The 17,600-nt window shown below is 40.8% G+C and overlaps 1 protein-coding gene across 1 annotated transcript; it reads right to left on the bottom strand.

Moving 5' to 3' along the window:
• Positions 1-1,066: 1,066 nt before the first annotated feature.
• On the bottom strand, positions 1,067-12,161 carry LOC143041361 (uncharacterized). The gene is made up of 2 exons (XM_076213192.1): positions 12,053-12,161; positions 1,067-5,125 (listed from the first exon to the last, which is right to left on the bottom strand). The coding sequence occupies exon 2, from the start codon at positions 4,919-4,921 to the stop codon at positions 3,554-3,556; it is 1,368 nt and encodes a 455-aa protein (XP_076069307.1). The 5' UTR covers positions 4,922-5,125; positions 12,053-12,161; the 3' UTR covers positions 1,067-3,553.
• Positions 12,162-17,600: the final 5,439 nt, after the last annotated feature.

Genomic DNA, 17,600 nt, shown 5'->3' with positions numbered 1-17,600 from the left:
AACATTCCTACCTTGCTAAATTCTTCTATACCAATATGACTTCGTTGAGGTAAATTTAGCATGAATCTAATATTATTTTGTGCAACCTGTAGCCGAGACCGTTTTTTTCTGCTCAGACTACTGTACCAAAAGCTACAAGCGTAATCAAAGTGATGCTGTAACAATGATGAGATCAGAAGCTTCTTTATTTCCAAATCAATATTTCTGGCTTTTCTGTACAAAAATTTGACTTTATGTGAACACTTGGATACAGTCTTATCCGTTATGGCATTCCCTGAGAGGGACTGATCTAAGGGTATTCCAAGATAGGTTACCTCTTGTTTTGACTCCAAGACATTAACCCCACATCTGACCTGTACATCGCTGCGTTTCCTGAGGTTGGGTTTTGATGCGAAGACAATACTTTCCGTTTTACCGAGGTGTAAAGACAGCTTGTTATCTATGAGCCAGTCCTGGACTGATGGCAGTTCAACACTCAGTGCCTCCTCTACTTCAACTGGGTCCCTACCTGAGACAATTAGTGCGGAGTCGTCTGCTTATAGCAGTAACTTACAGTTCACCGCGCCTGGCATGTCGTTAATATAGACCAAGAACAGTAGCGGTCCTAGAATTGAACCTTGTGGTACACTATAAGTTATCTCACTGTCACCTGAGCAGGCTCCATTTACCTGTACAGTTTGTTTGCGACCTGTAAGGTAGGACTTGAACCAGCCAATATTCGCCACTCCTAATGCCTGATTTTTTTTAATGAAATATCATGGTCCACCGTGTCAAATGCCTTTTGAAGATCCAACAAAATTAAACCCGTTTAGTTACCTCTGTCGCATTCCTGTTTTATCAGATCGTAAAGGTTAAGCTGGTGTCTAATGAGTAATTCGTTATTAAACCAGATTGCATGGCGTATAGTAGCTTACGTTCCCTGAGGTAGGTATCTAACTGATCTTATACGATACGTTCCAAAACCTTGGAAATAATACCTAGAATTTAAACAGGCCTGTGGTTACCTGCCTCAGTTTTTTTTTTTTTTTATATAAAGAGGTGTTACCCGAGCCCTTTTCATGTCGCTTGGGATAAATCCTGAACTGATAGACAAATTTATTATGTGGGTTATTGGAGGAGTTATAATTGAGGCTCCTTCCTTAACAAACCTCGCAGGAATGTAGGATCTACGCTGGAGTAAATAGAGCCACTCAAAAACTGAGAAAACAAGAGGATCAAGGGAAGAATGAATAAAATGTTTCATAGCAGAGAGAACACTATGGAGGTCGCAAAAAATTGAAAAAAAAAAAAAAATGACAACGGGGAAGGTGAAGATGATCATGATTATTTCTATAATCAATCATTACTGACATGCAACTTGAATCTTTAAGAGTTCCACCTAAGTAAATGTCAAAATTCACTTATATATTCTACCTGGCTAGCCTTGCGCGCTTTAAGTCCTAACTAATACGTAACAAAATTCCTCGATGCCTTCGGGCATCTCTTCGTGGCTTCTTCCCGTTGTGGAAACGTCTTCAAATAGGCGCTGGTCCCTCTTTTAGGTAGGATGCGGCTGCTGACGATGGCGTGTCGCCGAGGGTGGCGGGAATTATGGCCGACCTTGTCGTTGGCGTCTCGGGTCGAGATCCGTTTCCGAAGACTTCCTTCCCTTCACAGATCTCACCACACCGAGTAAAGTTCTGTTCCCGTCACACGGGAGTGAGTTCGACATGCACTCTAAACGCTGTTTGCGTTCATTGGAGGCGAAACTCGTCGCGACTCCGATCAAGCCCGTTCCCGTAAAGGTAATAAATAAAAAACTTGCGTATAAATAATATGCATGCTCAATTATGTATATTTTCCATGTAATCCACAGGAATGGTGGCTCATTTGAGCACACAAATGAGTAGCAAATCTTGCCATTGAGGTGGCGGCAAACTTGGTATTTCTCAATAACACTGAACTCGAATTTAATACGTGCTTTGCGAGCAAACTTGCTTATCCGTCACTCAAGGAATATTTTTGAGGTGACATATTGGCTGGCGGGTAGCGAAAACAATAACAAAGCTTCTCACTAGATGTTCTACCTCGTTGCAGAAATCACAATTACAATTGCCAAGAATAACATAAAAAAACATGTAAGTTTATTCATTGTGGTCCTCATTAGACTGTTTTTCTACACTTAAGTTACACAGACAACATACGTAGGGGTTAAGGGAACCAGAGATAGTCATGAGTAACACCAATCAGTATACATATGACACATAAACATTATTATATATTTGCTAATACGACTAAAATGTTCGTAACACGTAGGACATTGAGACCAAAACTTGAGCATCACAATAAGGAACATTGCATTATGCTTCAGGAACAACAAAATATTGCTAAAAGGTAACAAAACAGTATAAGTACCAGATCAATGTAGTACCACTAATGATATACTACATTATTCGGTGCTGGTATAGTATGTGGCCTACCCTATTTGAATGTGTCCTACCTCAGGAAAAAAGGAGTTTTTAGTGATAACTTTAATCATTGAGGAGCACTTCTCATTTTAGCTTCAAATCATACTGCTGCACTAGCACATATTGCTACCCTACAGAATTCTAGCTATACTGTATTTTGTGACTCAAAAATTGTCTTGCAATCACTAGAAATCTACAATGATAAACACAGTATTTCAGTTGCACTAGAACATATTGCTACCCTTGAGAATTCTAGTTATACTGTATTCTGTAATCAAAAAGTGTCTTGCAATTACTAGAAATCTACAATGGTAAGCACCCATTAATACAAAAATAAAATAAAATGAAAATAAAATAAAATATTAATAAATAAATAAAGTGGGTGTTTTTATATCAGTATAGAGGAATTACAATTTCATTTTGTAGGGTTCCTGCACATGTATAAGTCTTTGGAAATGAAAGGGCAGACCAGTTACCTAATTCAGCAAAAGCAAGTTTGATGACAAGATGATACCCCCCCTTACCATATTGGGACCTTTTTTCATCCTAGCATCTTCAGATCTATCAAGAATATATGGCAAAAGCAATGGAATGAGGTGGGACACAACAAAATCAGATAGATCTCTACAAGCATTCACCCTTGTTAGTACAATAACATACAGTCATATGAGATTAACCCATGGATTCCTTATGAATGGTGGAAATGTGCCATACTGTGACAACTGCTTAGTCCTACTGACAATTAGACATTTGCTGGTTAAGTGCTCATCCTGACGGAACTGAGACCAGCATTTATTACAGTGCAGAGATGGTAATAACAGACACAGTTTGGCTAGAATTCTGGGCACTGATATGGACTGTGATAGTGTTTTTAGATATAAGAAAAAAATATAGATTTTAAAGGATAATGACTTTAATCAACACGTATTAAAGAAATTAGATATCTAGTTTAAAAGATATTCTTTGGTATATTTTTTCTAAATAAACAAATTTTATTTTCATATAATTTTCCCTTCTCTTTAATATTATTTCTTTTCCTCTTTATTTAATGTAAAACATATTGTATTCAGCATTCATGTTCCTGGTAGTCATGATGTCAGATTCAATCAATCTCCAGTGTGGATCTTCATGTCACACTTGAGGAAACCTTTCTGTGAGAAAGCTGCATCACATGAGTCACACTGAAACGGCTTCTCTCCTGTGTGGGTCATTATGTGAACATTGAGGGCACCTCTTTGTAAGAAAGCTGCATCACACAGGTTACACTGGAAAGGCTTCTCTCCTGTGTGGGTCCTCAAGTGATATTTGAGATTAAGTTTACTTGTGAAAGCTGCATTGCACAGGTCACATTGGAATGGCTTCTCTCCTGTGTGGGCCATCATGTGATATCTGAGGCTACACTTTTGTGAAAAAACAGAATCACACAGGTCACATTGGAAAGGCTTCTCTCCTGTGTGGGTTGTCATGTGACGTTTGTGTTCACCCTTTGTTGGGAAAACAGCACTGCACAGGTCACATTGGTGAGGCTTCTCTCCTGTGTGGGTCATCAGATGACGCTTAAGTCGACTCATTTTTGGGAAAGCTGCATCACACATGTCACAATGGAAAGGCTTCTCTCCTGTGTGGGTCGCCATATGACATTTGAGTTCATCCTTAGCTGAGAAAGCTGCATCGCACTGATCACAGTGGAAAGGCTTCTCTCCTGTGTGGGTCATCATGTGACGTTTGAATATACTCTTAGTTGAGAAAGCTGCATTGCACAGGTCACACTGGAAAGGCTTCTCTCCTGTGTGGGTCATCATGTGACTTTTTAGGGTACCCTTCCGTGAAAAAGAAGAATTGCACAATTCACACTGGTAAGGCTTCTCTCCTGTGTGGGTCATCATGTGATATTTGAGGTGATTCTTTTGTGAAAAAGCAGAATCGCACAGGTCACACTGGAAAGGCTTCTCTCCTGTGTGGGTCATCATGTGATGTTTGAGGAGATTCTTTCTTGAGAAAGCTCTACTGCATAGGTCACACAGGAAAGGCTTCTCTCCTGTGTGGGTTATTATGTGACTTTTTAAGGTACTTTTCATTGAAAAAGAAGAATCGCACTGTTCACACTGGTAAGGCTTCTCTCCTGTGTGGGACGTCATGTGACGTTTGAGTTCAACCTTACTCAAGAAAGCTGCATCACAGAGGTCACACTGGAAAGGCTTCTCTCCTGTGTGGGTCATCATGTGATATTTGAGGTGGTTCTTTCGTGAAAAAGCAGAATTACACAGGTCACACTGGAAAGGCTTCTCTCCTGTGTGGGTCATCACATGACGTTTGAGATTACCTTCACTTGCAAAAGCTGCATCACACATGGCACACTGGAAAGGCTTCTCTCCTGTGTGGGTCATCACGTGATATTTGAGGTGACCCTTTTGTGAAAAAGCAGAATCACACAGGTCACACTGGAAAGGCTTCTCTCCTGTGTGGGTCATCATGTGACATCTGAAATCAGTCTTTCATGAGAAAGCTTTATTGTACAGGTCACTTTGGAAAGGTTACTCTCCTGTGTGGGTCATTATGTGATATTTAAGATGACTGGTGAGATACCTGTGCCACAGATGTCACATCAGATCCTCTTCATTGTATGACATACTGAATCTATGGATATATCTTCCAAAGATATAGTAATAGTTACCCTCCTGGAAAAAAAATTATAAGGTTGACATCTAACTCTGAGATTGAGTAATATTAGGGGTGTGGATTTTTCACACATAAAGCAGTTTATACTCACGTTCCTTTGTACCCAGACACTTTGTATATGCCACCAAACATAAATTAGGTAATAACACTAACATAAATCATATAAAGCTGTGACTTATTGCATTCTACTTTTTCATTAGAAATGCCCTGAAAATCATCCAACAGCCACATACTCATGCCACGACTGGCGTCAATAGCCATTGAAACTACGCACGCATCCGCTCAACCCCGTTTCTATAAATAGCCCCGCCATGGCTCATCAGCAGAGATCAGACGTCGCTCTTCGGTCCAGTTCTCTCAACAGCACCCATCAATCTTCGCCGGCTGGTCGCGACGGAGATTTTTCTCCTTCGCTGCTGACCGGTATCGCACAGGCCTGACCTCTTCGTTAACGTTGGCAAGCGGGCTTACACCTAAGACAAATACATACATATCCCAAGTCACGTAATTTTCTGCTTTCAGAGTTGTGCTTGGAAGACACACACACACACACACACTCGCTGACGCGGCAGAGGTTGGTCGTCGTCCTTCAACCGAGCTCTCTCAGCCAACGCCCATGATCCTTCGCCGGCCGGTCGTGGGGGAGGATGTGCCGGGGCCTCTCCTATCGACCGGCCCGCACACGCTGGCCTCTTCGCTGACGCTGGCAAGCGGGTTTACACTTCTGACAAATACACACATTTCCCGAGTCACGTAATTCTCTACTTTCAGAGTTGTGTTTGGAGGAAAAGAGACAAACCAACTCTCGCCCGCCTGCCCCCCCTCTCGCACTGCCATTGGATCCACTCTCTTGAAGACACTTCGGATATCGCCACTGCCTCGTTAGAGGCCAAATGCCCATTGCCTCTCCTGGAACGCTCAAGCCTCACCTGGGGTCAATCAGGAATGTTCAAACCTCACCTGGGGTCAATCAGGAACGCTCAAGCCTCACCTGGGGTTAATCAGCAACGCCACACGCGGAAAAAGAACTCTACTCACTTCTCGTAAGATACATACACACATCTCTCACAAACATAACCACGCCTCACGCACAAACATCTACACGTACTTTTTCTTCAACTAAAATTCGCTTCCTTTCTAACTTTCTCTTGTACTACATCTTCTCATTTCAGTTTACTTCCCACTAAAGATTTTTCCGTTTTTCAATCTTTCTCTACTACTAGACCTCCTACCATTTTCTCAACTTTTGGTAATTTTAATCGCAGGCGTCGGCGCCGCCGTCCAAGTTCACTGCCCATCACCATCAACTGCTCCTTAGATAATCGTCTATGAAAAAAAAAAAAACGCTCATTGGCAATAGCCCTCTTTTATACACTATCGTTTCATTTTCTTACATTCTTCCCCTCCCACACAAACCGATCCCACGCGAGCGGATGGTCTGTTCTAGGTAGTCCATAGTTGTCTACCCGGAATCTAACCAGAAACAATAAATGGTCTTACTAAAGTGCTCGACTCTATGGATCCTCATTTGTCTCCAAAACCACAACTACTTTTTTCCAGCTTCTCATCTGGAGGTCACGAGATTTGGAAGGCGGGAATAGCCCAATTGGCTACAACAGTTATATTTAATATAAGTCCATAACATTCCACATCTGAGCTCACAAGACCTAAATCTAAACATGACATATTCCAGGAATGTTTATTCAGTTCATCTCATCAGATTCAAACAAGAAATGCAAGTCACATTGTTTAAGATACATTGGTAAATGGTTACCTTTGTTATTTTAGCAAACCATAATAAATAAAAGTTATCTATGGATTTGTGCAGGTACCATCCATATTTTTTCTCATCATATTTAGCAAAACCTCCTCTTCTTTTTTTATGTGTATGATTTTGATGGGTCAGGAGGAGGTGCTAAGATAAGAGGGAGGGTGGAGGGGTGTGGAGTGTATTCAGGGATGGAATGGGTGGGAATGATATTATGCCTTTTCCTTTTTGGCTACCTCCCTTGTAAGGGGGAAAAAGCCTTGGTATATGTATGTATGCATAATTTTGCTGGGCCTCAACCTTGCAGGTGGTCCATAGTAGCTCATAAATGAACAAAGAAGGCAATCATCCTCTGATTAAGAATAACATGTATTTCCATCCCGGCCTGCTCAGTTGACCCCAGGTGGTGGTGGCAATGTTGGTGGTGATGATCCTTTACACACACGTGTTCTTTCTCACTGAGTCACTTGGTTCATCTGAGAATGCAGACAGGTCATCCATATACACCAAGAAAGAAAGGGTCACAGATTCAGCGTTTGACAGAAACCTAATAGATAGGTGGATAGCCAGCGGGTCACCCACCCACCCTGTTGCACTGGTCATTCTTTAACCCCTGAATTCACACCTTCAGTCATAAGCCTGTCCAGCCATCAAACTTGATAATGCCATCTTATCAATGTCCTCCAGTATATAAATGTTCAACCTTATATCAAAGGCTGCTCAGGGTAGAGAGGGGATAGAGAGAGGGGGGAGAAGGAGAGAGGTGTGTGAGGAGAGAGAGTGAAAGAGGTGAGAATGGGAGAGGGATGGAGACAGAGAGAGACTGCAGCTGATTTCAAGGAGAACAGGGAGAGAAAGAAGGACTCCTGATTTGTAGCACTCCTTGCATAAAACGCCTGTCATGATGGATGGGTTTGAGTGTCCCAATGACCTTGTGGGTGAGTTTAGATGGGGCTTCAGCCTCTGCTCCACCATACTTGGGGGAAAGGGTTACCCATGCTAGCAAGGTCGCCAGTGTGGGACCAGATGTAATGGTTCTCAGTGTAACCCACCAGGGGGACCACCATATGAGGTCGTCTTGTGCTGGATAGTTGGGTGTCTGGGCTGAGTTGTGGAGGGAAGTCTTAGCTTCGTTGTGGACAAACATTCGAATCAAGAAGAAACACTTTTTAAAATAAGTGGCCCCATGGACAAGGCCTTAGCCCCCTCGTGTGATACCTTGCCTCTCCTTTCCTTCCATTAGATTTGAATTGTTACCACCCTCTGTGGGGAGATAGCTCAGTCAATCCCAGAAGTATTTTACTTGCAAATTTCATAAAAGATGAGGAATTAGAAATCTTAAATTCAGAGAACAAAACACATTTTCACAGCCAAACTGGAACTTTTACAGCTATTGATATTTTCTTGGTTCATTAGATGTAATTCTAGATTTTAAAGGGCATGTTTTACCAGACTTATGTGGCAGCAAACACTTTCCAATAATATTAGAATCAAGAAAGTCAGAACCAAAATAATGAAATCCCTGAGGGCATCTAGACAAGGCAGATTGGCAACTATTCAAGAAACTCTAATCTCCTAATCAATTGCTTTCCAACTTTAATAACTCAGAAGAGGCCAGGACATATTTCATCAATAAACACATTCTGCAGCATTCTAATATGTCCCAAGGACATTTGGGCATTTTCCCAAAGGTCTGGTCCCATGACAGAACAAAGATTGCACTGCTGCTGTGCGGGTGAAACGTGCTGCTTTCTCCCTCCTTTGGTTTCCTTTCTCCTCCCCTCACCTCTGTCCTAACTTCTCTCCTTCACACACACACATACTTCTTCTCTACACACAAATATATATATATATATATGTATATATATATATATATATATATGTATATATATATATATATATATATATATATATATATATATATGTATATATATATATATATATGTAATGATTATAATTTCTTTTATATTATTTGTTTTTGTTTTGTTATAATTTGTCTGTTTTATTTTCATTTATTATTAGTTATATGTCAATTTGTTATTTACCTGTTTGTTTATTAACTATACCTATGCATTTATTTATGTATTTTATTTGTTATTTACATTATTATAGTTTTTATCTATTAATTTATTATTATGATTTTTTTTTTGCATCCGACCTAGATATGGACCAAAAGGTCTCCTGTCGGCATGCTCCACCTTTGTAATCCTTTGTAACTTAACTGATAGTATTTTGTGTGCCCAGCATAAATCTATTTCCCTTAAACTGATAAGGACAAATACTAATATTCACAAATGGATGATGGATTGGGTGAAAATTGATTTCACTAATCTATAAAAAGGTGTTATCTAAGCTATATCTGCTTTCTGGGTTGTATAAACCTAAATTTAATCGACGGCACTTTGAGATATTGAAATTCATTTGCCATTTCACCAACCATGTGAACAATTTGTGAAGATCTTCTTGCAGTATCATGGTGTCTTCCACTGACCTAATTTGGCATCCCTATTTTAGTGTCATCTGCAAGCTTACTATATGCCAAGAGCTTTTTCCCCCCTAGTGACAAGGAGACATAGAAGAAGTATACAAGAACTTGAATGAATGGTATGATCCTTCATTCATCCCAATAGTGTTGTAAAGCTAAAAGCATACAGTAGAAGCCTGATTTAGCAAACTAAGTCAGCCAAGGCAAGGCTGATGCGACCCACCTGAAAATTAGAGTGGAGGGGAAGATTAGAAGAGACTTCATAATGGCATATGTCCCCCTTTCCAAGACAATGACTAAATAAAGTAGTAATGAAGTCCTCCTTGGAGATATGCAGTGAGTTCAACTGAGAGGAATGGGAAACAAGTGGCAAAGCAGATTCCTGGGGAAATACCTTGTTAAGTATAGCAATGAAGACAATGATTCTGTGGATAAAGGAAGTGATTGAAGTAAGCAATGACATTCCCACAATATCTGTAACTAACCAAAGAACCAGACCTAAGTACAATATCTGCAAGGTTACATAAGAAGGTATAACTACTAATATCATAATACAATGACTTGTGATTAAACAACATGGACTTTTGGAGTGAATAAAAAGAAAGTTTTCACTTGCAAGAATATTAATAAGTGCACAGTGAATTAAGAGATTAGGCAGTGAACTTAGTAAATAAAATTTCAGAATCATGCAAGCATAGATATTTGATGAAACTTGCATTGTCCAATAGCTACTAACTTAATAAAACCTAATCATGCCATAAACAAGGGGAAAATTTGTTTTCATAATAGTGGAATAGAACTATGGACTTAAATTTTTTACTTTTGTACCAAGGGCAAGATGGAGTCCCAGTCCCAATCAGAATGTGAGTAAACAGGATACACATCTTGTGAAATAGAAAGAGGTTTGCCAGTCATTTTTTTTAATCACTGCAGATGTTAATATAAATTTGTAATACTTATATATGAGGGGTATTCTTTCAGTTGTGCACACCTACACTATACAGCATTGGAAAATTAAATATTAATATTATAACTTGTAATACATGAACGTAGTATGTGATTTTCTTGGCAGAAAAAAAAAAAAAAACGTGCTACAAGCAAATATACTAATGAATGAAGCCACTAGGATAGATAGACTTTATTTGGCAATATATCAATGTACATGAAGTGCACATAATGACACTAACACACAGTACAAAATAATAAAGGTCACTTGCCGAGGATACCACAAAAAGCATGAACGCTTATTTCCATTGTGGTCCTCAATACAATCCAGACACCATGTGTCTGTCCAGTCCAGTCACTGTCAGTTTGACAATGACTTTCACGTCGTGGACTGGGTGTTCTTCAACATTAATAAGCACTGTTACAAAAACAATAGGGCTTCCTTGAACTTTATGAGAGAATGCAGGATTCTGCTGTTGTCTGTTAATTGCCCAAGGTATAATAATGATCAGGCCATCAGCATCTGTGATGACAACAATGACCTGGATGATCTTTAGAATTTGAGGTACCAAATTACTAAATGTAGGTTAGGTTATGTAAGGTTAGGTAGGTAGGTAGGTTAGGTTAGAATAATCAAATTTATCCTTTCATTTCTTCGCCCTTGGCGTCTATCGAAACAAACATGGCATATCATTCAACCACTGTGACTTTGTTTGTTAGTAAATCAGTTTTAGCAACTTTTTGTTATTGATTTCAGCCAAGAAAATCCCATATTATGTTGATGTATTATAATTTACAAAATCATTAATTTTCTATTGCTATATCATGTAGGTAAGCCCAACTAAAATTTTACCAAGTTCAAAATGCTCAGAACAAGGTTCTATTCCAGTATCATTGAAGCACATCTTTCATTTTTATATTTTTTGCATTTGAAATATATTTTCTATGTAATGGTTTTGTTAGGCTAGGTTAGGAGCTATTGAGCAATGAAAGTTTCATGTTAAATATCCATGTTTACACAATTTAGGAATTTTACTCATAACATGAGCTCGCCAATGACACAGGCAATGCCGGACTATTTTTATTCACTGGGTTAAGAACACCATGGATCCTTCCCCTTAAGTTGGAGGGTGCAATTAAAACAAATAAATAACAATGAAATAAAAATTGCCCCAACACATTTATTTATACAGGGCTTTAGAAGGCAATGTTTTCAAGTTAGAGGATTTTTTTTTTCCCATTTCTGTTTCCTTTATACTTACTCATTGTTCCTTGGATAGGCTAAGGACTCCTGAGCCTGTCCAATTAGTAAGTAGAGGGTACACAACCAATGAGGAAAGGAGTACACAACCTACGGTATGGACCAAGCTTTGCATGTTTTGTCCATAAAACAGGCCCACATTGATCGTTCAACAGAAAAATTAGGAACTGCACCAGTTTTACTTTTAAATTTATTTTCCAATGTCGGCGGGCCCATTATAAAAAATCTGGCTAGAATTGGATCTGCGAGACTGACAAACATTTTTGAAAATTCCCACCCATTTAGTCCTTACCACTATTTGACTGATCACATTGGGCTTTTTTGAGTTATCCCTAGTACATATGATAAAGATATTACATGTAACTTGATCTACAATCTTTACATTAGCTTATTATTTAATTTGTATTGATATTGGATGAAGTTGCTTGTAAAATCATAATATACTGAAAAATAAAATAAACACTCACGAATTCAAGTATATGTCACACGTGTACAAAGCACAACCACAAACACAATAATCGAGCATCCTGTAAATCACAAATTGTGCATCTCAAAATCAATCGATCTATGATGTCATACGTAAACAAACGGTGCAAAAGGTCGAAGGAATACGTTTTCCTTTTTTCTATTTGTTTAGTATTTTTAAAAAATATATTTAATATTTCCAAAATAAACAAACAAGTAAAATTTTGTTTAGTATTAAAAAAAAAAAAAAGTACAATGATAGTGGGCTGGCTGGTGAGGTTATTTAATGTTTGTTTAAGAGAGGGTACAGTGCCGGAGGACTGGAGGAATGCCTGTATAGTTCCACTTTACAAGGGGAAAGGGGACAAGTGTGAGTGTAGTAGTGTCAGAGGGATCAGCTTGTTAAGTGTAGTTGGGAAGGCTTATGGCACTGGGAGGCGGGACGGATGAGTGTCAGCTCGCCGTCCGCAACATTTTCTTTAACCATCTCCAATCCCCGACCTACTATCCTTACATTAACCTCTCGCACCACCCCATCCACGAATAAATTGAACAGCCAAATTGACATAACACATCCCTGACAAAGTCCCACCTTTACTTCAAAACACCCACTCCTCCATTTCTGATTTTAGCACAACCCCTACTGCTCTCATAAAAATTCTTGACTGCTCTTAAAAGCTTTCCTCCTACCCCATATATCTGCAATACCCCCACAATGCCTTCCTGTCTACCCTGTCATACGCGTTTTCCAAATTCATAAATGCCTCAAAAAAGTCCTTAACTTTTCCTAAATCTTTCTCACATATCTGTCTTACTGTGGCGTGAATGTGAGTGTACGTGGAGCGGACGAGGACGGGCGGCTGGCACCCCCGATTGGGGGAGGGGGGGTGTCAAAGGGCGCGAACGTTGGTACCCCCCGTATGCCGATCGTGGATATCTGGGTGAGAGGAAGATGCGCGAGGCCGCCAATAGATTCAGACTGTTCAACCACGATCGTGAGGACCGACGTAGTTCAAGAGTTCAGACAGGGAGATGTGGCCCTGACAACAGTCGACGGGAGAGAGACGATGTGCGAAGGCGACCAGGAAATTGAAATGATAGTGGAGGGTATCCTGATATGACTAAGAGTGCTCGTCATCAGAACGATTCTAGAGGGAATTGACGTGGTGCTGGGAATGGACGGAATTGCCCAGCTTGGAGAAGTCGCGTTTATCGGTGGGCTCGTACGGATTGGAATGAGGCGGGACCCGGAAGGGAGGATGAAGACCCGTTGAGGCCGAGTATGGACGTAGGAGTGGCAATGGGAGCCGCGGAGGGCGGTGCTGCCCCGAAGCTCGACCCTGTCGAAAGAGCGACGCTGTGCAAGATTGAGGACGAGGACTTCCTGACGGAATTTGATGGCCAGAAGTGGGAAATAGAGTGGTATCCGAAGGAAGGCTTGCCCGTCTTGAAGAACAAAGTCCACTGCTACGCATGGACTCTCAGAGAGGGGGTGAAGGAGGGCTTTGACCTTGAAGTGGAGCTCTGGATCAAGGAGAATATCTTGAGTCCCTGTGAGGAACCGGTGGAGGGCGGAATCCTACCCTTGATGACAGTGGTACAGCCAACCAAGATCAAAGTACGACCGATGCTGGATTTCCGAGAACTGAACCAGTTTGTGAAGTGTCATACTGGCGACGATTTTGTAGTCGTGTGTGGCGAGACCCTACGCAGGTGGCGCCGAAGGAGGGGGACGTCCACGGTAGTAGACTTGCGGGCGGATTACCTGCAAATTCACGTGGCAAAGAAGCTATGGAAGTACCAGTTAGTAAAATACAAAGGGATAACTTACTGCAAGGCTTCGTTGCCGTGACGTCACCGCGTGACACACACGATAGACAGTTACAAGCGTATTAATATAAAGATAATAATAATAATGATGATAATAATAATAATAATAATAACAATAATAATAATAATAATGATAATGATAATAATAACAATGATGATAATAATAACAACAACAACAACAACAACAACAACAACAACATCAACAATAATAATAATGATAATGATAATAATAACAATGATGATGATGATGATGATAACAACAAGGTGGAAGCACACGGCACGCCACCCCGGATAGGGTCGACGAAGCTGTTCGTGTAATAAATTGCAATGCCGGGGATATCTGCCTGAGCCACATATATAAGCGCGTGTTGCAGAGGCTCATGCTGTGTGTAGTATGTCTTGCGTGTGCAGGTTGATCACATGGTGGTGGTGCGACGTAGGTGGTGGAAGGCATGTCAGGTCCTCCCTTCTGCAACATTTTGCTGTCCAACAGGGTGTTGGCGGCGTCAGCGATACTCCTCAACAAGCTGTTACTACCAAAAAATGTCTTCGCTGTGGAAAACCCCTGGTGATTTCCATATGTGGCGTGGATTCTCCGTCCCGTTAAAGAACTTTGACTACTCGGCAAGTCACGACCCGCTGGACCTTAGTAGCCAGGAAAACAAGCCCGTCTTCATTTTGCAGGACACTTGCTGTAGTCCATCGAGGTGCAGCACCCAGCATAGCCCGCATTGCTTTGTTTTGCACCACTTGGAGCTGTTTTTGCTGTTTAGGTGACACAGCGATAAGTACCAGTGCGCTGTATTCTACTAGTGTACGGATGGCCTACACATCGTATAGGCGCAGCACGGAGAAGGAGGCCCCAGCATGTGCCCTTGTCATGCCGTTCGTCCATGAACGAATTAGTTTTCTCAGGTAGGTGACATGGGTGCTGAAGGTTAATCCATACACCTAGGTATTGGTAGGTACGGGTCCAGACTAGTCTGACACCTTGAATCCGTGACAATCGTGGGTGGTAGCTTTGATCATCATGATTTTTTCATTTCTCCGGTGAGATCTTAAGGTCCGGCTCCTTCCATTTGTCAATGATGAGGTCAAGTGCCTGCTTTACTTTTGTGGCGTTGTTGCCCAGGCCAGCGATGGCAAGGGCGAGGTCGTCAGCGTAACCGAGGAGCGCTGTATGGTCCTTTGAATGTAGGTTGACAAGTTACTCCACCAGGAGGTTGAACAAAATCGGACTGAGTACCCCGCCCTCTGGTGTACCGCTTTCCAGTATGCGGTATTGTGATAGTTCTTTCTAGAACCTGACTTGCCTGCCAGTGCTGTACCTCTTTACTGCTTCAGCCTTTGAATTCACCGCACTAACTGCATGCCTGTCTATTTTATGTCCCAAATCAATAACAATGTCCAGTAAAAAATGCCCGAGTCCAATTTCAAATCTTTTATCCTAATTGATTCTGGAATTGTTAAATTTTCAGTCTAGTGATTCCTTTCAACAGTAATTCAACCTTGTTAATTGCTTTGGAGTATAATAACGTCGAATTTATTACGCCACCCTCCACAATTAGCAAAGCTTTCTTTGAAGTTGATGAATTATGAGTAATTTCTGGGATTTCTTGAACACCCGAGCTGGGTTCACTGTGAGACTTTATTTTCTGTTGGTCTTATTTGGTGTTGAATGGACGGCTCTGCCCCGATATAATCCAATCTAGCATTGTTATCTTCCCCATCTATTTCCAGAGATTATCTTATTACAGATACCGGCTCTAAGTCTGGTTGATTTAAAAATGGGATTAACTCAGTAGGACATATGATCATGCCCTCTTTTCTCATAGTTGCAAATCCTCTCAATAAATCTCTTAGGAAAACAGATTCTTCTACAACTGTCACTGGAATGTGCAAGTGCTCATTCTTGTATAAAATGACATCTGATTCAACCTTGCCTAATGTTTTTAATTTACTTTCAGTTACTCCTTGTAATGAGTAATGGATTGGTTCTAAGATGTTCACCCCTAGTTTCAATTGTTTTAAATATTTGCTAGTTATGATATTAATTACAGATCCTGTATCAATAAATATTTGAATAGATTTATTGAACACTCGACCCGCAATAAGAGGTCTTATAGAAGTCCTTCCTATTGTTATAGTCAATTTACAATTGTCTTTGATGTCGGTGTTTTCTTTCACACTTCTATCACTCTGGTCTCTAACACAATAATATTTATTTGTATTTCTATGGTTAGCTCTGTAGTGTTATCTTCTTTTGTGGCTGGGGATTTTCCACTTGTTTCTGGGTGAATACGAAAAATTGGAATTGATTTACAACCTGTGTTTTATGTCTTGCTCTCTGGTGATACAAACAGAAAGGTGGGTTTCTACAATGACACTCATATTTGCAGTTTCTAGTTTCATAATAACATTCTTGTGCTCTATGCCCCTATCTATTACAATTGTAACATTCAATTGTAGCATTCCATGAAGTACGTCTAACTCTATGTTCAGATCCTCTGTTTCTGTAATCACTCCTAGAGTTCCTAGTTTCTCTCTGTTGTTGCATTCCCACCGTCATCATATATGGACTAAGTGCTTTATTTTCACTGTAACCTTTAAGGTAATCTACCTCACCTAGGCTAAATACATTTTTTTTATAGTTTTATACAGTTGTCCCATAAAAATCATGTACCAATAATGCAAATGCTATTAACTTAGTATCCTTAGAAACTCTTATTTTGTCACTAGATCTTTCTATCCAATCTGAATCCCTCAACATAGATATCATGTCCTTAGACCATCAGTCTAATTTGGTTAAATATCCTGTGTTTGATTCACTTGTTTTTACTTTATCATTGTAAATAAATACCTGATAGGATCCCGATCACTGATGCGCCTCTTAACCATGACTGCAAACAAAGAGTATTTACAAAATTATTCAAAGTTCCAGTAGATGGGTGAAAAGTATATGCATTAAATGGTTTTTCGTGTTCCACAGGTTTATTGGGAAGTACAATCACAAATTAATGAAATATCGACATAAAAGGGTACGTTTTACAGTCACTAAAATACGGTAATTAACTTACTGGAATCAGCGGGAACAGGTAGAAGCGATAGAAGCAGAAGTGAGCGGGAGGAGGCAGGCAGAGGTGGCGAGCGTGACGGAAGGTCGAGTTGTACTGGTGGTAGAGCGGCTGTGGATTGCTCTTAAGAGCGGTCGGCCGCCAGTTGACAGATGGCGTGACTGCAACAACAACTCCTACTGAGACCAGTTGCCGATCGGTCGCCCACCACTCGCTAATCAATGGGCCACTATTCGCCCATCAATGAGCAATCCCTCGTCGAGTAGTGGGGGACCGCTAGGCGACGGGGCGAGTAGTACTCTGTTTTGACAGCTCTTGCTTGGTCTTCGACCACCTGCAACCACGGGCGTCTAATCGGCCACCACCTACGACTGGACGCCCATCGGTCGGCGACCACCTTTTTTAACGGTTAATGGTCGCCAACCGATCGGTCACCGGTGTTCGATCTATCTTTGTCTGGTGGATAACCTCCAGAGGAATCTCTGTCGCCCAAACTGGCCGCAGGTGGTTTTCGATGTAACATCGACAACCAACGGAGATCAGTCCTGCTCGGCCGACCAGCTTTGGCTGTTGGCCTTTCAGCGACGATTGTGTGTTGCTACATTGTCCTTCGTCCAAGCAGTGACCAAAGAACAGGAATATTCAA

Source organism: Oratosquilla oratoria, chromosome 30 (genome assembly GCF_046742065.1).
Source record: "Oratosquilla oratoria isolate Oo_2021 chromosome 30, ASM4674206v1, whole genome shotgun sequence".
NCBI classification, from domain to species: Eukaryota; Metazoa; Arthropoda; class Malacostraca; order Stomatopoda; family Squillidae; genus Oratosquilla; species Oratosquilla oratoria.
Note: the sequence above shows the minus strand (reverse complement) of the source record. Positions and strands in the feature narration are given on the sequence as shown.